Source organism: Rhopalosiphum padi, chromosome 2 (genome assembly GCF_020882245.1).
Source record: "Rhopalosiphum padi isolate XX-2018 chromosome 2, ASM2088224v1, whole genome shotgun sequence".
NCBI lineage: Eukaryota > Metazoa > Arthropoda > Insecta > Hemiptera > Aphididae > Rhopalosiphum > Rhopalosiphum padi.
Window position 1 is genome coordinate 54415001 of NC_083598.1, and position 23603 is coordinate 54438603.

The window sequence follows — 23603 nt, forward strand, 5'->3', positions numbered from 1 at the left end:
GACAGAATAAGACAATACTACTTATTGTAAAAATTGGCATTAAAATTTATACAAGTAGTATCACATTATATTCTCTCATCCAGGTCGTTTACAGGGGGGTTTTGGGGTTCACCTCTCCCTTCCCTGAACTTTTTTTTGTATAGGTGCCTGCTCTCATCAGTCATCTGCATCGCGGGTAGGTACTAGGTACATCTTGCAACACGTGTACAATAACTACAATAATTGTATAATAATATTATATCATTGATTATAAATACAATATAATTGTAATTATTACAATTTATTAGGACAGGTATAGCTTGCACAGAATAGATTTGCACAAATTTATTATTTTTACCTCCGTTAAGTGATAACAGAGAACAATATTTTTCCCGCGAAAATGTGTTGATTATTGGTGTTTATTAAATTCATCACGCCGAGATTTACAGATATTCTATAGTCGAGTATTTAGTATTCTCTCATCCCTGGGTTAGGCCATTAATAAGATCTATATTATCTTTTATAGGTTACACTGATAGATCACATTCCATATTATCTGAGTGTACATGATAGTGTTCTTAATAGATAAAGACTTATAGATGTTCGTGATTCGCCCCACCAAAATTAATATAAATATCGTATTATTACTATTATATTGTATTGTATTACAGTATTATACTATTATATTATTATGGTGTTAGTGTAAATGTGCAATTGTGCAATATGTGCATTGTGAAATGTAAATAATTGTAAATTTGTGATTACTGAAGACTGTTATTAGTGATTTGGGTATTTGACATAGGTATTAAGTATAATTATTTTATAGTTATGGACTATGGTGATTGGAGTTCTATACATTTTTAAAACTGCGTTTTTTGTTTCTTTCAAAGCAGTTGCTAAATATTGATACGGCAGAAAAGTTGAAAAATCTGTGAAGAATTAATAATCAAAAGTTATTAATCTTCTCTATTTACAAACACGATTATGACAAGCAGTTAATACATTTTGGACATACAGTTTCAATTATGGAAAGTGGTAAGACGATTTATGAATACTATTCAATAGCCACAAACTGTGTTAGCACTTGTAGATTTTGTATAAAATTTGTAGTATTTATTATTTAGGTACCTATCAGATTTGTTGATATGGAAGATTGTGTAGGTAAAATCCAATTGATGGGATTAAATGTTATATAATATGATTATTGTAATGGCATTTATTTGCAACTTGTATAATTTTTATATTATTATTATCATAAATATAAATAATACCTAATATCATAATTTTTTGTTATTTGTATTTGCACAAATTACTCAATAAATTTGTATTATACTTGTTATATAATCTTCTATATCTACAAAATATGGTATGATTGTTTAAAACACCTTTAATAAACCATGAATTGTGATCTATTACACATGATTATTAGTGGAAAATAGATTTTCTAATCTTGTAGGTCATAAATACCCAATCAGAAGTGATTGAGCATAACCAAAACTTTAATTTATTGATTTTCCATCAGCAAAAAGTAAATCAACAACTAATGAAAAATTTCTGCTTGAGTGTATCTCAATGTATCACTATGAGAAAGTTAATAAAAATCATTTTTTAAAAGGATTAATATAGATCAGTTTTTAAAAGGAACAAGTTAACGTTTAAAAAAAAATTATTTATTTATTTATTAATTAATTTTTTTACTGTTCCTTTCGATTTTATATTTGTTTTTTTTTTTAAATTTTGTTTAAAAGTAATTTAACCATTAAAGATATTTTTTTTTTTCGATTTACCAGATATTATTTTGTAGACCTGCTTTCAGATATTAATACAAATTAAATTATGTGAGTATGTGATTTAATAAAAAAGGAATTCATTTTTTTTTTGAACTAGATAATATTTCAAATGATGAAACTACTAATTGGAAAGGAACTAATAAAAGTTTACTGCCTAGAAGCTTTGGCAAAAAATTGTTCCCATCACTCATACCCAGTTCGCAGCATACACTATTATTTAAAGTATATAATTTAGTACATAAGATGAAATTAAATATACCTAAATATCTCAATTCAATTATTTTTAGATTCCAATAGGTATTAACAATATGCCAGAACCATATCCCAAAGAATATTGTGATAACTGGGATGATAATCATGTAAAAATGCCATGTTCTACACATAATTTATTTTTAGTTCATCAGAATAATACAGTATGTACCTATTTATTTAGTTATTAAATTTTTATATTATTAAATTTCATTATTATGTTTTTAATGTAATAGAGTTCTAAAAAAATTCGATGGGATGTTATCACCTGTAGTTTACTTAAACCAATATTGTCAAGTGAAGAATTAGAAAAAGCTATCATATCATATAATCCCAAGTATAAAGACCAATGGCGATTTTATTTACTACATTCATTTTTTGACGAAGTAACCTATAAGTTTTTATTATTATTATTATGTATTATTTTAATATTTTAAACAAAATGCTATTAAATAAATGTCTCTGAATTTTATCGTACAATAGAAATATAAAGTACAAATATTTCTTTTATAAACTTTTATTATTTTATGAGTAAATATTACCATTTTGTTTATGTAGTGTTTAACTGAGGAAGAAACAGAAGAATTTTTTAATAATTTATTACCAAAAATCATTAACTTAGCATTGCAGTTGCCTACGTTAGTAACTAAACCAATACCTTTGTTAAAGCAAACTCATAATCATTCTATATCATTAAGTCAAATGCAAATTGCCTGTCTCTTGGCTAATGCTTTCTTATGTACTTTTCCACATCGAAATGTTAGCAATTCAAAGTCTGAGTATTCAGAATATCCATACATCAATTTTAATGGGTAAATTCATAAAATCTGTTATTTTATTAAATAATGAATGTTATTTTTCTGAACAGACTTTTTCAATTAATGGTAAATTCTTCAGCCGATCACTATTTGTACGAAAAATTGAAATGCATCATTTGCTATTTTAAAAAAGTCACTAGTGCCAATTCTGGTGAGCAAACCGATAAAAATAGTTATAGCAAGATATTGTAACTCATAATGAATGTTGATTTTCAGTTCTTAATGGAATTGTAACATATTCTAGAAAAAGATTGCCATCTGGAGATTTACCATATTGGTTACAATCGACAAAGCAGTTGACAAATTTATATATAACATCTGATGGGACAATTGAAGACGATGGTGATGGAATGTTGCAAGTGGACTTTGCAAATAAGTAAGAGTGTGATTTAAAAAATATTAAATACAAGGTATATTAAATTGATTGGAAATATTTTAATATATAGATTTATTGGAGGGGGCGTTCTTGGTCATGGTAGTGTACAAGAAGAAATTCGGTTTTTAATTTGTCCTGAATTATTATTGTCTCAGCTATTTTCAGAAAAAATGCTACATACAGAAGCAATTATTATTACAGGTTAGACCGTAGAAAACATGTAACTATTATTTTTTTAAATTAACTAAATAATTTTCAGGTGTGGAGAGATTTAGTGATTACAGTGGATATGCAAATTCTTTTGAGTGGAAAGGTATTCATTTAGATGTTACTCCTGTTGATGAAAATAATCGCCGTTACACTACTGTTGTTGCAATTGATGCATTGTACTACAGTGATCCTAAAAATCAATTTAAAACAAAAAACTTAAGACGAGAGTTACACAAAGTATTTACTAATTAGTATTTTAATATATACTTATGATTGTTTTTAATATACTTGTATTTAGTCATTTGCTGGATTTTCATGGGGGCAAGATTCAGAGTGTTCTAATGTTGCAATAGCTACAGGAAATTGGGGCTGTGGTGCTTTTCGTGGAGACTGTCATCTAAAATCATTGTTGCAATTAATGAGTGCTGCTCAAGCCAATCGAGATGTAGCTTACTTTACATTTGGTGATTCCAAACTGTTAGACTCAATTTATAGTATGCATACATTTTTGAAAAGCCAAAATGTTACAGTTGGTTAGTTACCTTTCATTTCATAAGCTAAATATTAAATAAAATATGTATCACTGTTTGTTCTTGACAATATTTTTTTCATAACTCATTTGAAAATGATTTAGATCTTGAACTTAAGCCTGGTTGATGATTTCAAATAATCATTTATTTTCCAATATTTATAAAATGTGATAAATTATACATTTTATTTAAATTATCGATCAATTTATTAATAACAATTCTGGTTCATCGAATTGAAGCTAATTATCATAATTGGTTAATTGTAAAGTTAATTTATTTGAATTTTGAATGATTTTCTACTTTTGCACTTTTTGTTCATTTATGCAAATTTTAGCAACACAAGCCATATTCTAACCTAACCATAATTGTTGAGATAAATAGTACCTAACTTTATCTCTCTTAAGATAAAAAAAAAAAAAATGTTGATATGTTATATTAACTGTATGATAATTCATAACTAACAATACATTTGTTTAACAAACTATATTTATAAATTGACTTCCTACCTCAAATTTTTAAATAATTAAAAAAATTAAAAAGCAGAAACAATTTGAATATATAAATTATAGATAAATTAATAATTTTCAAACACATAATAATTATATGAATTTGAGAGTTATTAATGGAACAAATACTTTGTATTTACACTTATATGTTTTATATTAATAAAAATAATACCATTAATTTTAGGTGAAGTTTCTAGGATACTTATTAAATACTATGCATGTTTGGAAACCATGCCATCTGTTGGTGTACACGATTATATTTATGATGCTCTTGCAAACAAAGCCAGGCAGGTAGGTGCGTAAGAAATATTTTTTAACATTTTATGACCTATTAGATAACATATGATATTTTATAATTTTCAGGTATTTAAGAATAATGAATCTAAACCTGGAATATTCTCACAGTATTTACAGAATCAATTATTGAGGAATAATAGAGCAGTAGAGTCTAACACTAAAGTACTCCAAGCTTCTAAAAATTCAAACACTGAAGATGATCAAGCCTCTGAACAGGTCCATTCTTTTTCAAGTTCAACTCATGTGAAGTCTAGACCTTGTTCAAGTTCTAATCCACCAGAGTCAACTCCTGAACTGTCTCATTCAACAAGTTCTAATATAATAAAATCAATTTCAGAAGAGCCTCAGTTTCTATTAAGTTTAAACACAATAGAGTCTACTTCTGATGAATCTAAGTGTTGTTTAAATACAACTTTTATTGAGTCATCTTCTAAAGAGTCTCAACTTTCTTCAAGTTTAAGCATAATAGAGTTAACTCCAGAAAAACTAGAGGAGGAACCAAAATTAATTGATAGTATAGGTACTACAGATCGCGTAGATAAACAAGAGACTCAAGATGTTAGGTTTTTGCCTGTAAATCAATTTAGATTAAATAATGACGAAGAAAGATCTATGTGTATTAAGCAACAGAAAAACAGTTGGCTACAATTAAACGATTCCAAAAAAGATTTTCAGTCTGCTATAGAAAAATCGTCAACTACAGGACAGTTAAGTATTCTCAAAAGAGATAGAGAAGAACACGACGGAGGAAAAAGAGTAGTTAAACGTAAAATATCCGATTACTTTTCACCAAAAAGATAACAATATTATTGTTCTATTAGTATTAATTTTGATTAAATTTGATGTATGTATTTTATAAATTTTAGTTTAATTTTCAATATAAAAACATTAAAATGGATTTTTTCATTATTTAATATAAACCTAATATAAATATTATATAAAAAAATACTAGTCTAATCCGAAGTGTTGACAATTTTCGCATAGTGCTCAGCGGCGGTAATAAAGTGTGGGGTATTTTTTTCGTACGTGGACACAATATCTTTGCACGAAGGAGTCATTTTTGCGTCGGCCATCACAGCCAGTCTCAAATGTCCGCCATAGTTAATTATTGATAACGACATACCTGAAAGGCGCAAAACAGACGGTTTACAACAATATAGGTATCACAGTTATTTGAGCGGTATAATAATATATTATGCTCTACTAATTTGCAAATCTAACGCAAAAATTAGAAAATCGTGTGGCTGGTCTGATAATATTAATAAAGTCACGATTCGCGTTCTATACCCATGTACATGTATATTATTATACTCACAGACGTTGGCTTGCGGTGGTCTCCAGTACAAGATGGCGTCCACCTCTTGGCCCCACAACAACACCCGTCGCTTGCGGTCCAACTTGTGTTCCTCGACGTAGGTGACGGTCAGCGGGAACTTCTTGGACAGGTAGTGCAGCGCGAAGCTGACCATCGGCGACGGCAGGAACGAAGTGGCCAGGCTGTGGTCGATCTGCCACATGGACGCTATGTACAGGGCTGTCTGGTTGCCGATGGCCTCTTGCAGGCACTCCTGCATCTCGTGCAGGCAGTATATGGGATCCTGTTCGGTATCCATGGGCAACGGTAGGGCCAGCATCCCGTTGGTGACCACGTGCCGGTTGTTGAGCTGGAACAAGTTGGCCTTGGACACGAACCGCGTGGTGGTCATCACGTTCTTGGAGAACCGGACGCCGGTGACGTCGAAGTAATCCTGCAGCGCGGCGGCCAACATGGACAGCTGGATCTCGCACGTGGCCGCGCCCGTGTTGTCGTGTATGGTGTTGACCAGGTCCAAGTCGATGGGCTTCGACCAGTACACGCACTTGCTGCCTTCCGGCTTCTGCATGGCACCGCGGTCCGGGCCGCTGAAGAACGGCATCACCAGTTCCCGGATGACGGTGCTCGGCGCGTAGTATATAAGCCGGGCCAGGTACAGCAGCTCGGACACCGAGTGCAGCAGCACGGACATCCAGTACACGTACGCGGACGTGTTCTTGATCATCAGCAGCATGGTGATGGGCAACCGGAGTATGCACTTGACGAACAGCCACCAGACGATCGAAAGCCACAGGGCCGGGTGGAACGTGTTAATCAGACTCTCGAACATGTACCGGATCTGAATGTCGCGGCGCGTCAATTCCCGCTTCAATTTGTGCGCAAAGTTCCGCTTGGTGGTCTTGTCCTTGGCCGCGGACGCGGTAACGATCACTAGCATGGTGCCGAAAATGAACACGTTAGGCCGGCGCCTGAACACCTTCGGGTTCTCCAGCGGGTCGTACGTGGACACCAGTTCATTCCACGTGTTGGCGCATATCTCCGACAGGTGTTCGCAGAGCCTGGGCAACGCGGTCGGCGCCTGGTACACGGTCGACAGGATGTTCTGGATGCTGTCGGCGTCCGCTGTCGACGATGACGACGCAGCCGCCGTTTCGCCGTGTTTCAGACCGCCGTCGTCGGGTTTCAGTAGTAACAGGTCGCTCAGCCCGACGCCGTCCTCGGACGAATACAGGTGGTGTATCCGGACCAGCAGATAGAACGTGTCTTCGTCCGCCGGGATCATGGTGATCTGCCACTGCGGAAGTTCGGGCGGTATGTGCGCCGCAATTATTTCGTTGACGTGTTTCTGTATAATAATAATTAACATATTGTTATTGCAATAGTGGATATATAGGCGTAATTATCGTCGTTCGTGTATATTATATACGTATAGGAGAAATGAAAAAAAAAATTACGTTTTATCGGATGAAACAATATATGGTATTATACTATTATGTCGAAGACGTCAAGATAATGCGTTTCAAAATCGTGATTTGCGATGAATACGAAATAAAATAAAAGTATGTAAACATAATATTTCACATACGAATCATTATGCATACGGCTTGATATACGTACCGGCGCTGTCATCAAAATATCATGTAATTATACGAGTGGTGTAGTGGAGGGTATACGCGGGTATACGGCGCATACCCAAAACGCTAAAATTCTTAAATGCGTATAGGAAAGAAAATAAAACAAATACGTGGGTATACGGTCGTAGCCTTTTGGATGATAACCATATTACCACAATTTATTAATAACATACAAATAATTTGAACATTTCTAATTATTTTTTTTTATTCTCATAACTCCAAGAGAATTGGTATACCAGAATAATTAATTATGATTAACTATAAAATGATAAGAAATAGGAAAATTTAAAATTGTCCAAACGTCAAAACAAATATTTAAAATTAAATTAATATTATTAGTTATGATGACGGCAATATGGTATACATAAGACATGAGGAAAATGAAATACAACAATTGGGCCGTAGATTTTTATTAAATACATCTATACTAGTACAAGGAATGAGAAACTTTATTCATAATAATACAATGAATGAAGAAATACAGGAAATAAATATACTTATAAAAACGTTGCTAGTTACTACAGCAGAATGTGAATGGGGATTTAGTTTAATGTTTAATGAACAAAATATGTTCAGATCTATAAGATCTAAATTGACAATAAAAAATATAACAAGTCTTATATTTATCAATATAAATGGACCACCTCTTAGTATATGGAACCCAACCAAATATGTTGGAAGCTGGCTGTTGCAGCACAGATCAGCCGATGATAACCGTTAAAGGAAAGTGGAGCCACAAAGAAAAACAAAGTGAAACATTTTATAAACTATAAATAACAAATAAATACATTTGCTATAATGAAATTATACATTATTATGTATTTAAATATATTTATAATAATAGGTAAATTTAAGTTAATTAATATACGGAGAGCCCCCCACGTATTACACATTTCTCAATTTAGGTGTATACCCGAAAAAATATTTACGACTACACCACTGATTATTTATACCTATCATACTATCCGTATTATGCCGTGCGCTGTATTGTAATTTATATGGTTGAGTTTTATATTTTGATTACAGTTATGAATGAGCATTTGTTGTACTGTTGGATGGTTGGATACATGCAAATACAATAAATATTTTATTATTTTAGTATAATAAACCTATTTCGATTAGCAAATATATTAATAATGTTCTCAATACTTCAATCCGTCGCGACGGTCGCTTGGTGCGCACCAATGACGAGTAGGTGTGTATGTTGTAATAATTATTATATTGACAAAATTTCGAGAAAAAAAATATTTTGTAAAGTTCCAAGATTTTGGCAATTATTGTAAAATAAGTCCGACGTCCGGCCGGCTACGTGACTTTGAAAAATGTTCAATAATTTTGGGGGGGCTTACGATCTTTTTGGGAGGGCTAATCCCCCCTCCCCAAGCACCCCCAATCGCCGCCTATACTAGTGTCAAATTTATAAAATATCGCGTGACATATATTTTTAGAACAATTATAGAATTTAATATTCTAATGCGGGGTTGCAAAACTTCTTAGTCTCCCTTCTCTGGATCCGAGCTTTTATCTACATAAATACAACGTATATTGGCTAGTGATGTAAAAATGGGGTATTTTTTTGTATTTTACCATTTTATACCTTGTATTTTACGTGGATAAAGTTTTGTACCAATACTATGAGTATTAAAGTATCAAGTAGGTATGGTATAATAAAAATTTGTATTAGGTATACCGTATTATAGGATGTATTATATACATTTTAAAATGTATTTTATACGGTATAAAATCGAAATTTTTTATTAAAAAATAGGTCGATATATAAATTTTAAATTACATAAAAAATAGACGTGGTTATTCGACTATTTTCCGTTCAAAAGATTCTTATTAATACAAATTAGAGAAACAAAAAATTAAAATTAAACGTGATAACCAATGACTTATAAATTATGAAGTAATTAATAATGATTTTAATAAACATTATAGCAAAATACTTTTACTGTCTCACTTTTGTAGTTTTGTCAGTTACAGTTTTCTACATAAATATAAAATATTTAAAAAATAATACCATAATAGTAATATAAAATATTTAAATATTAATAAATTACAATTTTACTATAGAAATTTAACACTATTGTATTAAGTAATTATATAAAGTATTAAAGTGTGTATAATACCATATTATGTTTGATACGATATTATACAAATTACATCACTATAATAGTACCTATATTATATATATAATATTGGAAATTGGTATAAAATGTGAAAGTCATAATAACTAATAACGTATATTTTTACTAACATATTAAGATGTTATTTATTTAATTAATTTAACATACATAGAACCTGATCATAATTTGAAAAACAACTTGTTAATAGTACCTATCTAATTAATAACTAGTAATTTATTTACCACAGGTTTAATCATTTGATGTCAATTGGAGTGGTTGGTGTGGTGTCATGCGTTCATGGTTTAAACATTATTTATTTACGACTATCGTCGGATTTTAATTTATAATAAAGTATAGTAACGACTAATTAACGATTAAAAGTATTAAAGTATGTAACCATGTAGCTTGTTTCATAGATAGAGCCAGTAACTAGTAAGTGTGCAGAGTATACTGTGACACTTTTTAAACAAGAAAATAAATGCTTTAATGCTTTTAGATTCTAATCAGAGTGAGTCAGAGTCATAGACCATAGTGTATAATATATGATATGATGTTTAAGCATTTAGTTACTATTCAATACATATAGTATAATATAATATATTATATTGAAATAATAAAAAGTTGTACAGAGGGGGATAAGATTTGCATCTCCTGAACATGAAGGCTGGCTCTACCTATGGATAGTTTTATGAATTAAAAAAAAACAACACGATTTTTTAATATCTATATACTGACGGATGTACACAATGAAGATATAAGATACTATTCTATACTTTGTATAGATATTTAATAAACTCCACTCCACATAGAAAACTACCTATTTAAATATTTAATCATAAATCATGTTTTAAGATATCAGAAAAACGAAACACGAGTGTGTACTGACTACTTTGTATACTGTTACTGTATAGTAAAAAATAATGTCGCATAGGTACATTATGATTTGTAATGTAATTAAGCTGATTTTCTTATTTTTTTTTTTATTAATCCTGCAGATATTCTATATCTATACAAAATATATATTTATAACGATGTTCCCTTACGTCCTAATCCTTCCCAACCGCCCTCAGGCTGCACCTAAACCACGGAAATTCGAACTCGTTATTTGAAAATACGCCAACAAAATTATGATTGATATCTGACAATAAATTAGTAGGTATATATTATAATATGGACGATATACAGTAGTTATATATAATGTAGGTGATTTGGAATTATTTCTTTGAGTATACATATCAAACTCGCATCGAGATAAATAAAACGAAAATGGGTTTTTTAGAGGCTCAGTGCGGGGTATGTACCCCGTGATACAATAACTAGTAGGTGGGTAGAGTTTATTGCACTTATTTACCAGCACGCCGAGTGTTGTAAATAAAACAACGAGACGGCGGCGTTTTTTGTTGTTGTTTTAAATGTATGTGCATTGTGCTTAATAATAAATAATTTAATTAAAAATGTAAAAGCATTTGAACGACATCTATAGTCATCGGATGCTTTTTTTCCCGTTAACTTTAGTTATTTATATCTTTTTAATTTAAGATGAGTTAATGGCAATAAAGAAACTACCTATTATACGTGTAGGTAGGTAATATTCGAGACGAAAGTTTTAGCCGAACTTTTTTCCCGTTGCTGAGTATATACTCGCCGTATACATATATAAACCGAGAGTGGCCTGACTAAAATATATAAATACGCGTAGGTATACCGTGCACACATTATATAGTGGAAAAACTTGTATCTATAACACTCGCGTAGTCGCGACTATCGATCATTCGGCGCATCGTGTTCATAGTTAATACATTGCACAGCGTATAATTGTGTGAACACGTCGTGTACATGAAAACTTAGGAAATGGTTTTCAGTTTAATTGGTAATAGCTGCACCCGCTGCAGGGCGAGGCAAGTATACGTAATTTATATTGTTCGCGAAAAACACATGGGACAGGGCGTAATAATATCATAATGGTCTCGAACGAATATAGTTTTGAATCGAATGCGGTATGGCTCGCGGATAAACGTTTACAATATTCAAACTATCAGATCGAAGTGTGCATCTATCGTCTGTATATGCACACATACACACAGGTAGTTTATTATCTCGACGAATGACGATATTTTCACTCAAAAAAGGCCGAACGACCCAATTACCTATGCGTATGGTTTGCCAGGAAACCGTTTCGCATGATTTTGTGAGTTGGAAAATCACATTAGATGGTTAGACACTATGATTATTTTCTCAAAATTATTATTACCAGTGTCATGTTTTTGTAAGTTATCTGATACAATTTGTTGTGATAATACATAGTTTATATCTATTACAATATAGGTAATGGGCAATTATTGCCTAACTCTATATCCGCGGACTCTCATCACACACGAACTGTAGTATATATTAATACCTATACCTAGCTGGTATTTAAAACGTGTCGTTATATCATCTGTCAATTTCTATAATTCTGGGAGTGCAACAAGAATCGATACATTTTTAAATCGATGATTTGTTTTACGTTAAAATGGATCAGCCTTCATAACAATAATACACAAGCAGTAGGTATTAGATATATTCAGACATATTTTGTGTTGGTAATTTCGTAAATTTCCATTTATTTTTTATTGCGCAGTAATCGATATCGTGCCGCAAGAAGACACTACATTAGGGATTTAAATAATAAAACTATTATAGACATCACTCTACATATATAATACGGCTATACGCCACTCTCGGTATAGTATGTATCGAAATGTATTCATTTATTTATAAACCAATAAACCGGATGACAGGCAATAATCCACCGCAGAGTCGCAAAAAACTCAAAATCGGACATCTATGTTTATAGCAATGGCAATTTTACGTTTGTAGTAAAGCTCCGAATTACTATTATTTTATTAAAGCCTGTCCCTTTATCTGTGCATACTGCATAGTAATATAATGACAAATAATAATAATTATTTATGTATTATGTTGGTGCCTAACAACAATCATATTTTATACTAAATGCTAAATGTATAGAAAAGGGTTGATGTGTGTGGGGAAGGGGATAAAAAATTTTTTTTATAATAAAAATATCATTAAATACTTTTTATGCCATAGACACAACATTTTGTTCTCTATAATTTGACATAAAATCCTGGTAGATAAAATATAACTTAATAGATCGTTTAAGTTTTAATTTCACAATATCTTTAACAATATTGTAATGGAATTATCGCTATTATTTAAAAAAATATTATAATAGCTTAATATAGGTTATATTATTATAAAATCTATAATAATCGCATCCACGGTCGTTGCGACTCACGTACCTATATTCTATATTGTATAACACCATCATATATGGGTATGACACCTACATAGGATATGAAATATATACAGTGTGAAGCACCGAGCACACTTAATCTTATTTTTTCTTTAATAATGAATTTATTCAAAATTTGATTTTTGGAATCTAAGAACACTTACCATATTGTTAAATATATTATACTTAGATTTTATGTATGATTATGACATATGTAACGTACCAACTATTTTTTTTTTCAAAGAAGTAGCAATTTTTTAATATAAAATTTGTTAAAGAAATGATGATGTCTTTAAAACATCAATGTATCAAAATCGAAATTCAAACGAATAGTTTTTGTAAGGCAATTTTAAAGTACTATATATATTCCTACTTTCCTAATATACTCGTATAGTCGTATGTACATTTTAATACCTTGAAAAATTATTCGTTTGCATTTTTATTTAGGTACATCCTAATTTTTAAGAATATAATCTACTTAATAATTAACAGTAAAAAAGGTAGGTTTTTCTGTGAGAAAAAAAGTTTATATTGGCCATTCTTCTTAAATGGTATAAACAAATCTAAGTATTTGAAAATATTATTCTTATAATATGACGTGTATATTTAAAAATTTAAAAAATAGAATAATTTGATTAAATGTATTATTAAAGGAAAAAATAAGTATGCTTCGTGAATCGCTCTATATATGTTACAACGTGTCAGTGTGATATTTTTACCACAAACCAGCTGGCGGTGTATGACTTTTTTTTTAACCTTAAGGGTAAAAAATTCTGGTTGTGTACAAATGTAAGCCAATATATGATGTCACTGTGCATGTCTATTGTCTACGAGTAAATTGAAAAAAATTTCATAATAACCGGATAAGATATCACTTCAGTCTTCAATAAAAAAAAACCAAAAATCATAATATTTATAATAGAAAAACGCACTGATTTAATTCGCTAGTTAGGTATATAATTATGCCGTGTCCGTATAGGACTATTGAAATGAATACATTGCACTTTCGTTTAATAATAACAATTACTATTATATTGTATTAATAAGCAATAGTTATCAGTCTGTAGCGAAGTATTATAATATTATTAAGTAGAATCATCATTCACTTTTGGCCTAATTTGTTTCAAATGTAATACATTACATCAGTACTCATACGTGTTGTATTTATTCGTTTTAGTCTAAATAGTAAATATCATGTAAAAAAAAAATGGCGAAAAAAATCTTAGTTATACCACCTGCATTTTATTATTTTCCACTCAAAGTATAAAATAAGTTGGTTAAATGTCTAATTATCTAACATCTATCTTAAAATAACATTTAATCGTTATCGTTGTTTTTGAAGAGAGAAGTACTTTAAAAAGATGATTTATGGATTTTTGGTTGTTTATTTTTAATTTATGAAATTATTTATTTATAGTATCATTATTGTATTACATAAATCCGCGGATTATCAGCATCGCGAATCAAATGAAGCAAAAGTATATTTTGTACAAAACAATCTGGTCGGTAAAAAAAATGTAAATCCTGATTGTATCAAAACATTACCTATTACATTTTATAAATGGCTTACGAAAATATGAAAAACAATATTGAATGCATATCGTTCCGCTTATCGATACCGGATACATTCGCATTTCCTGCAGATACGTAACCCTAAAAAGTCTGCAGTTTTCATAAGATTTTTTAGAGAACTTATATTGTGGTATACCACCCATGCCCTCACTCAATTATAGTTTGTAAGATAATTGAATTACGGGTTTCACAGTTTTTGGCGCCAATAAACTGCCTAATACAATTTCACAGCTTTTGTTTTACTTTAACAATATTATATACTGAGTCATGTGTAGTGAGGGAGTGCTTAATGTTTAATTGTTTAATTTGGTTAGCACACAGCACTCAAAGTATTATTTCTGATCACATATCGAAGAATTAGTTTTTAATTTGTAAAAAATATTTCTTATATTTATGTTGTTGCCGATTATATTTTTGACGTTTTATAAAATAACTAAGGCCAGGATAAAAACATAAAGTTGTAACGTACTTTCAAACGTGAGATAATGAAATTTTTTTTAAATATACCTAGCATTCGTAATACTTTAATACTGTAGCATTATATATACGTGTTGGGACTTAGAGTTTTTTCGACGTATCATAATTTAGAATTTATTTTCACTTTGTCTTCATTAACTTAACATGGATTTGAATTGTTTTACATCAAAATATACACCGGGGATTGTGTGTCTCACTGACAATCATAATAATGAACGAATATTATTATTTTGAGTATATTACATTGTAATTTCTTTGTTCCATCCAAGTCGATAAACCTACTGATAAATATGGCAATATGTAAGTTATATATAGGTAACCGCAGTAATACCGCAACACTGTATTCTGTGTACTATATAGTGTATATACTATATAAGTATCTATATATATATAATATGCTATATGTATTATGTACACACACATATATACTACATATATACCTACCTTGTATGTACACCGTATAGTACACAAAACATACTGTTATGCGGTATTACTGTAAACCTAAATAATACATATTTTGTTAAAGGGAAACACATATAATAATTATTATATACTTTATTGTTTTTAATTTTTTTTACCTCATGATATTCTTTATGTATACACATATAGAACATATACATTATTCCTTTTAAAAATTATTTTATTAATCGATTTTGAGTTTTCCTTTAAAAAAATATGTTAACACAATTCTTACACAAACTGAACTTAATTTAAAATATCTAATATTATATTGTTTTATTATTAATAACGAAGTTTTTTAGTTTATAGTTTCTGAATAATAAATAATAATATTAATAATATAAAGATTAAATATGTACTATTATTTAATAATTTAAACTCTCAAAGTTTTCTAGTGCCGATGGGCTACGACCGATTATAGGATGTGAAATAAGGCGTTCGATTTACTCGACGGATTTCCGGAAACCATTCTGCCGGGTATACGTTTTATGAAAATCGATTTACTTTTACTTGTGACAAGCTACGCTTTATACTCGAGAAAAAGTTCACTTGAAAGAAAAATGACATCGTTGTACAATCCGACGTACTACGTGTTTCGCTCAAAGTGTATAATGATTATCACAATCCGTAGCCTCGTTGCAATTATAGGTTAGATACAACGATGATTAAGACTATATATAACATTGTATACCTTTTAACTATACCTAAAAACTTAACTCACTTATAGTGGCATGATTCAAGATTTAATTTGTTTGTTTTGTTTAGGGGGAGGGGGATGTTCCAAAGAGGTGAGACGTCTCCTAGCAAATGCCCACACCCGACTGCCGACGCTTCACAATATTATATTATATATTAGTTCTATATAGACGACATTATATACACATATAATATATTATACGTCATATTATATGTAATAATAATATAAATACGCACTTACCATGATGTCGTCTTCGGATGCTGCCTTGGTCTCCGGCAATCCGATCACGTGGTTGTCTATGGAAAACTTGGATGATTTGATCCACGCGTATCGCTTCCATTTCTTCGTCAGCGAACACTGAAGGTGCGGGTAACATGGACGACCGCTTATCCGGTCGTATTTTTCCACTATATCTGTCTAAACAATACTCAAATAAAATCCGTACTCTACTGTCACCGCAAATATATTATTGTGGCGTATTACATTTTTCTTTCTTTTTAACTTGTTAAAGTGACAAGTCAAAAAGATAAGACAAGTAACTTAACTCAGTTAATAATCACCTACAATTTTTTCAGCTGAATATTACAGCTCGTGTTAAAGCATAACAAGTAAATTTGATAAAAGTACAATCTAACACAAAAAAGCAAATATATAGTAAAATTAATTCACATAAGAATAAAATAAAATAATTAAAATATTTAAAAAAAGAACAAAAATTAGTGCCATTCAATGATACTAGTAATTTAGTGGTGAGCATATCCGGATTTCAAAAATTCGGATTATATTCTAATACATTTAATTCTATAACATATTTTCGAACGTAGGTGTAACATATTTATTTATTTTACCATACATTACAAATAATTGTAAGTTGCATAAAAATCAAATACATAAATCCGGATAAGAATTTGATTCAAATCCAGTATTGGATATCCGGATATTAGGATAACTCAGATATTCGGATTTCATGTCCATACTATATTCTATACCTCTAAGAGCTATTAATTATTCAGTTGAATATTTTGGATCACAGTACCAACGTTTCTTTTAACTGAGTTCTCTGGTAGTGTTATTGTTGAGAAATTTTAAATTTAATGTGTCGTGCGAAATTGTAAATTTCTATAGAAATTTACATTAAGGTGTATTTATGTACATTATTTTAATCCCTTTAATACTGAATTTAAATTTCGACAGTCCATGATTTAGTATTTACATTTTTTCTTATAAAAACATTTATTTGCACAAAACAAAATTAATTTTAAATCTGGGGTTCATAAAAAAAAAATTAACTTGACATAACAAATATTAACTCATTAAGTTAGGAGTTACCTACTTTAAAAAAAGTATCTCGTTATGTAACTTAGTTATAAGTAGGTAACTTAAACTTTTAAATTGTTAACGATTAGTTTGGGTTTAGTACCTGCTTAGTGTAACAAATACTTTAGATGGTAGAATAAATTATAGAAAAAAATACAAACATTTACTGAAAAACAATACCTATTCTAGAAGTACGTGAACAATAATTCTTCATAGTCCATTACAACATATAGGTGTAGTAGGAACTTATAATTAATCTTTTTGTTGTTAAAATAAAAAGAATCGAGATTTTTAACCTTAATCTGTAAGTTTTAACATAATATCATTAATATCATTCAATTTGATCATGATTTAAAACAAACTTTTGTTAGCTCATACGCATTCATAACAATTAATTCGATATGACTTTAAACCCGGTTAATTTGAGTTTTAGAAGTAAAACTAACTACCTACATATAAATTTAGTTTAAAAAATAGACCAACCTGACATAAACTCTGTATTTACCAAAATGTTTAGTTTTGATTTATTGTTACAATTTGTGAAGTTTAATTTAATGATTTATTTTAGAGAAAATATGGTTTTGATCGAAAATCGAATTTACTTACGTTATTAACTAGGTAGGTATATAATATTATTTTCGTTATTTTAATATACGTTTATGTGATATATAAGTCTATTATATTATATAAATTATGTGGATAAAATCCAATTAAATAAGCACCTGAATCGTGTGTTTCATCAGATTAATGTCAAAATCTCCAATAACTTTAAGCAATACCACAACGTATCCTGTATTTTTAGGCGTATCCATTGCAGACCGAATGGACACCGATTTTATGAATTCCAAGTCTGGATACTTCTTTTTTAGAACTCGTAACAATACAAATCTACCAATGAATGTAGCTGAAAACAAATAAGCAATATTCTGTAATTATATATTATGTACTACGAAACAGATTGTTTGTTTATGTTGCTGTTTATAAGGATTTATAATCCAAGGGCGTATACAAAAAAAGTTTTGGGGAGGTGTTTTTGAAAATCAGTTATTGAAAAACAAAATAAATATTAAAATTGAATAAGTAAATAACTATACAAAAACTCAAATATTTCGGGGGTGGGGGGGGGGGGGGGTTGAAAACCCAAAACACTCCCCTCTTGTGTACGCATCTGGATAAATCTCAAACCATCATTAGGGCTTTAATAATTTATTGTATAGGTAACGTAAAGTCGGAGGAAATTTAACAGCTAAATTTTCGTCAAAATGTATAATGTTTAGCCACATACAACACACTTCGGTTATTATATGTTATTATGATAGGTTCAAATGTTAACATATATAGAATATCGCCTTTAAATAATAATAACGATTTTGATTGTTGACATTTTGAATAGAAATAAAAATTTTTTATTTTATCTAACCACCGTGTCACATTATTTTTCGAAATAATGATGAAAATAATGCTGGCTCTATCGCGCGTCATCGCCGTACAGTTATATCGGGATTTACTGTAGTTACGTTTGAAGGAAAAACCAAGATAATAGACGCCAGACGGTAAATTGAAACTTGTAAACAAAATTTCGCCGGGATTTGGGTTTAAGCACGAAACCGTCAAAAAGCAATAGGTACCAGTAATACATTCCTTTTTTTCCACACTCGTATGTGTTTTTGCCCTCAACCGAACATATAAGTATACATGGTTATGTATATATAAATATATACATATATCTACTGCGCGCGAGATACGTTCGATAAATGTCAGCTTTAAACTCGCCGACCAGAATATTACGTTTATACAGGTCTCGGACTTTGGGATAGCCGGTCGGATTCCTAGTGGTATGCCAAGCTATACCCTCGCGCGGTGATGAATAGTATACTGTACATGTATTTCGATATTGCTAGCTCCACTATGTCATCGTACACAGATATTACAGTGGACAGTGGTGTACGACTAGCAATTTTTAGAATTACCTTTATAATATAATATGGCCTGTGTCTAAAATAAGATTATCGTATAGTAAATCATCTATCAAACATACTCGATCGCTAAAATATTGTCCGCGATTCGGAGGTGTCCGATATTTAAAGAATGCAGTTTTTTCCCCGAAAATACCGTCGAATATTTGGATATATCCGTTAGGAGATTTTTCATATTATTACATTTCAACGTTAAAATTATTTATAAAATATAAAATATAAACATTTCCAATCCACGTTGAGAATGTTCTTCGCTTATCCTAATAACGCTATTGTTTTCAATTTCTTTTGCACTATATATTATGTTTTGTAGTAAACATTTCGTGTTCTAACCCTACTCAACAATCAATACGTTAGATGGTTAAGATTACGGTCCTCACACACACATACACACACACTGTAGTGGTGGTGGCAAAATTCTATGCCTTGGAGGTGCCGCTGCGGTAGTGGTGAATTGGTCTGGTTTTAGTATGTATGTGTGTGTGTGTGTGTGTGTGTGTGTGTGTGTGTGTGTGTATGTGTGTAAGGAGATTGGTATCGTATAATTTAGAAGAAATAAAAAATTTTTCCATAAAAATAAAACACGTATATTTCCGAGTATTATTTCAAAAGAAAATTGTAGTAAAGCATTGCTAAGTACATTTATTTATTATTTTTTTGCTTATTAAGCAGTTACGTAATATATTTACACATAAATATAAAATATTTGATAGGAATAATTTTTCTTGTTATTTATAGTATGCATAACAGTATTTACAGTTTTAAATATGATGGCGATTTTAAATTATGGTTTGAATAATTATTAATGTCTGCTATGAATTTATGCATACACATACCTCATGATTCTAAGTGATAAAATACAAATGCACGTAGAGTTGAGATGAAATAACACAATGTATTGGTGTAAAATTTATATGGAAAATTATACATTGAGGTACTTACATTAATCAAGTTGGGGGGGGGTATGAAATGATAATTTTTGAAAATGATATTAAAATGTTTGGCAATAGACACAACTGATCCAAACATTAATATGACCCATTTACACTCTGAAAAATACATTGCTTGACAGTTGACTTTGCATAGATTTATCACATTTTAGCACTGATAATATTTAATTCATAAAAATGTATTCTATTAAGTGTCAAAATCTATAGCACAATAAGAAATAGAAATCTAACCTATGATACACACGAAAAATCAGTTGCAACTTGTAATAATTTACATAACACGTTGCAGTCGTATTGTGTATGTTTTTTGATGATTGTATTATCATATATCATATTTTTAGTATAATCGTTTTAATTGATCTGGTTATGTGCAACAAGCATAATATTAGGTAAATGCTAATTGCTATATATAAGACACGGACACTTAATATTGTGCTTGTTGTATATAAACAGATAAAATGTTGTCTTTAGAAAATCGCTTTGAGTGTTAATAGTTTTAATGTATTTTTAAAATAAAAATTTAATTTAATTTTAAAATGTTCATCTTCAGTTAGTTAAAAATATACAATATTATCTACTATTATTATTATGATTACAATTGTCCGGTGTATTTTATAAACAGTGAATTTTGTTTTTAAAATTCTTAAATAAAACAATCGAACAAGAATAGATATTTTTAAATTAAAAAACAAAACAAAAAAAATGTCGAAACGGAATTCTTACGAAATAGCATTAAACAGTTACATTCAATTCCCGGTTCAGCATCATATAATAATGCACGTATTATACATATATTATTATCATATAGATAATTTATTATTATTGATTGTAAATGCATATCATCACGGTGAACCTATTATATAATATAATTAAACTTACTCAGGTAACATACGCAAAACACTGGCGTGGAAATGACGGCCAGCACAAAGGATATCCATGTAAATATAAAGCTCCGGCGGTGATGATGGCCATGTTCGTGGCCGTATTCGAGACCTATCAAACGAACAACGCGACGATATAGTTATAATAACGGCAATATTAAAGTAACAATAGTCGGATTACTGTATTGACGCCGACGGTCACACTAAACCGGGTGGGCATTATTAATACACGGGTATAATAATTATGATACTTACTCATTTTCGATACGGAAGCGCGGCGTTTCGCTGGCCAAATCACATAGTATTGTTAGTAGTCGCGGTGACGTGCCGTGATCGGATACGAGTCGCAGGACGGGTGCATAATATCAACAGTATTCTGAAACGGAAAAGTACATACTGCAGGCTGGCGTATAAACACAGCATATCCTACCTAAGCCCATCCATTTCCTTATCATCTGCGCATACGTGACCTTTGATAAATCGAAAAACCATAACGGTTTACACAACACACATAGGTAATGTATTTTAATAAACAAATTATGAAAATCGTGTATTATTGTGTTGTTGTACGTCTATAGGCGCGAATACATACGTTTGTGTGTATGTAGTGTATACTGTATACGTATAACATCACAACAATATAATAATGCGTCATAGTGATATGATTATTCAGTCTACAGTATTTTGTAGAGTAGTAGGTAACCAGAAGAAAAAAAATTATTAACACGAATACGTGAATATTACGGCGAGAACGTATACTGTACCAAATTGGATTGAGCAAAATGTGATCTTTTTCGAATTATTAAAATAATTTCAATAAAATGTGTGACTGTGAACAAAGTGTGGTTGTGGAACACTTTTCTTTCAAATTCGATAAACAGTTATTCCATTTATTTCCATTACATCTTTATTTTATTTTACCTGATTACTTTTTAAAATTTGATTTTGAATTTAATACAAATAGTATTATATTATCAGACATAGGTATTATTATTAATACTTTTTATTTTTTTATCTTAGTTATAAGAGCACGTTATGTACTCGAATAGTCGAATGTATTCAGTCTTACTGACACATAACATGACAAATTTAACGTTCAATAAAGAATTAATTTTAATGAGTCCGTTAAGTTAGTTTTTCAACTTTCTTTAAAGACTGAAAATTATACCCTGATTCAACAAGTAGCTTTCAACAATTTGCAAGTAAAATTTATTCTGTTATTTTTATTATTAGAGTGAACTGGCCTAGCTATTATCGTATTTAAAGGTAAAAAGGTGGAAAGTAGGTTCAACTACTATAATATATAGTAGATAATGGAATGTGCCTACCTTATAAATTAACATAATGCATATATTGTGTTAAATTTGAATTCAATATATCATTGAATGTTTTTCGTATGTGAAGACGGATAATATAATATAATTACTGTCAATCTATATTACTATTATAGTAATTTATTAGAACATTAATTTTTTATCGTCAATAATTGAAAAATAACTTTAAAAAAATTTACTAGAATGAAAAAAAGTACATTGCGAATATGCGAATGAATATTATTGGAATGGATATCTATTTTGTAATAGTGGCGGAGGAGTAAACTATTTTTGATAGCTATCCTATTGTCGTTAAACTATTTTTGTTACAGAAAAAGGTGATAAAAGGTATTAAAATAGGCTGTCTACAAATTAAGGTAATCAATCATTATTTTCCAAATTAATCAGTATCATCGATAAATTCATAAACAATTACACGCATTTTGTATAGTTATTACTTATTTGTGTAAAATCATTTCTATTTCGCGTATTTATACATACTTCAATTTATACTTGAGAAAAAGTTTGATCATAATATTATAAAAGTATATACTTTTCATAGTTTAATGTTTAATAGCTTCTATCAGTAAAATTAATAAAAGTTATTGCTTTCAAAACTTTTAGGTGCACACCAACAATGTTCCAACTACTTATTCTTATTATCATCGACTACTTCATCAAACTACTGCAGTAAAGCCAGTAAAGGTAAACGTAGTTGTGATATACTTATGAGAAATTGAAATACGCGATGATTATATTATTATTATACATTTATAATCTTGGTTATTAAATGCATCATGGTGACTTCATGAGTTTTATATCCATTGGTTGTT

At 30.1% G+C, this 23603-nt stretch overlaps 2 protein-coding genes across 3 annotated transcripts; one reads left to right on the plus strand and one right to left on the minus strand.

The window, feature by feature from the left end:
• Positions 1-576: 576 nt before the first annotated feature.
• LOC132919952 (poly(ADP-ribose) glycohydrolase) lies at positions 577-5653 on the plus strand. 2 transcript variants are annotated; one of them, XM_060981909.1, is made up of 13 exons: positions 577-781; positions 870-1014; positions 1867-1991; positions 2057-2182; positions 2255-2404; positions 2577-2830; positions 2887-2987; positions 3053-3212; positions 3283-3413; positions 3472-3659; positions 3721-3955; positions 4643-4749; positions 4822-5653. In XM_060981909.1, the coding sequence occupies exons 2-13, from the start codon at positions 1005-1007 to the stop codon at positions 5554-5556; spliced, it is 2322 nt and encodes a 773-aa protein (XP_060837892.1). In that variant the 5' UTR covers positions 577-781; positions 870-1004; the 3' UTR covers positions 5557-5653. The 2 variants fall into 2 exon arrangements, with proteins under 2 accessions (XP_060837892.1, XP_060837890.1); XM_060981907.1 differs by having other exon boundaries at positions 873-1014.
• On the minus strand, positions 5579-21871 carry LOC132919954 (uncharacterized). The gene is made up of 6 exons (XM_060981910.1): positions 21713-21871; positions 21456-21569; positions 18373-18554; positions 16574-16750; positions 6071-7415; positions 5579-5878 (listed from the first exon to the last, which is right to left on the minus strand). The coding sequence occupies exons 1-6, from the start codon at positions 21714-21716 to the stop codon at positions 5709-5711; spliced, it is 1992 nt and encodes a 663-aa protein (XP_060837893.1). The 5' UTR covers positions 21717-21871; the 3' UTR covers positions 5579-5708.
• Between the last annotated feature and the right edge of the window lie 1732 nt (positions 21872-23603).

Coding starts and splice junctions, on each gene's coding strand:
- LOC132919952 (XM_060981909.1), top strand. Junction 2,831..2,886: donor CCATACATCAATTTTAATGG/GTAAATTCATAA, acceptor TTTTCTGAACAG/ACTTTTTCAATTAATGGTAA. Junction 2,988..3,052: donor AGTCACTAGTGCCAATTCTG/GTGAGCAAACCG, acceptor GTTGATTTTCAG/TTCTTAATGGAATTGTAACA.
- LOC132919954 (XM_060981910.1), bottom strand. Junction 18,555..21,455: donor GTTTTGCGTATGTTACCTGA/GTAAGTTTAATT, acceptor ATTTGTTTTCAG/CTACATTCATTGGTAGATTT. Junction 7,416..16,573: donor CATCCGAAGACGACATCATG/GTAAGTGCGTAT, acceptor ATTATTATACAG/AAACACGTCAACGAAATAAT.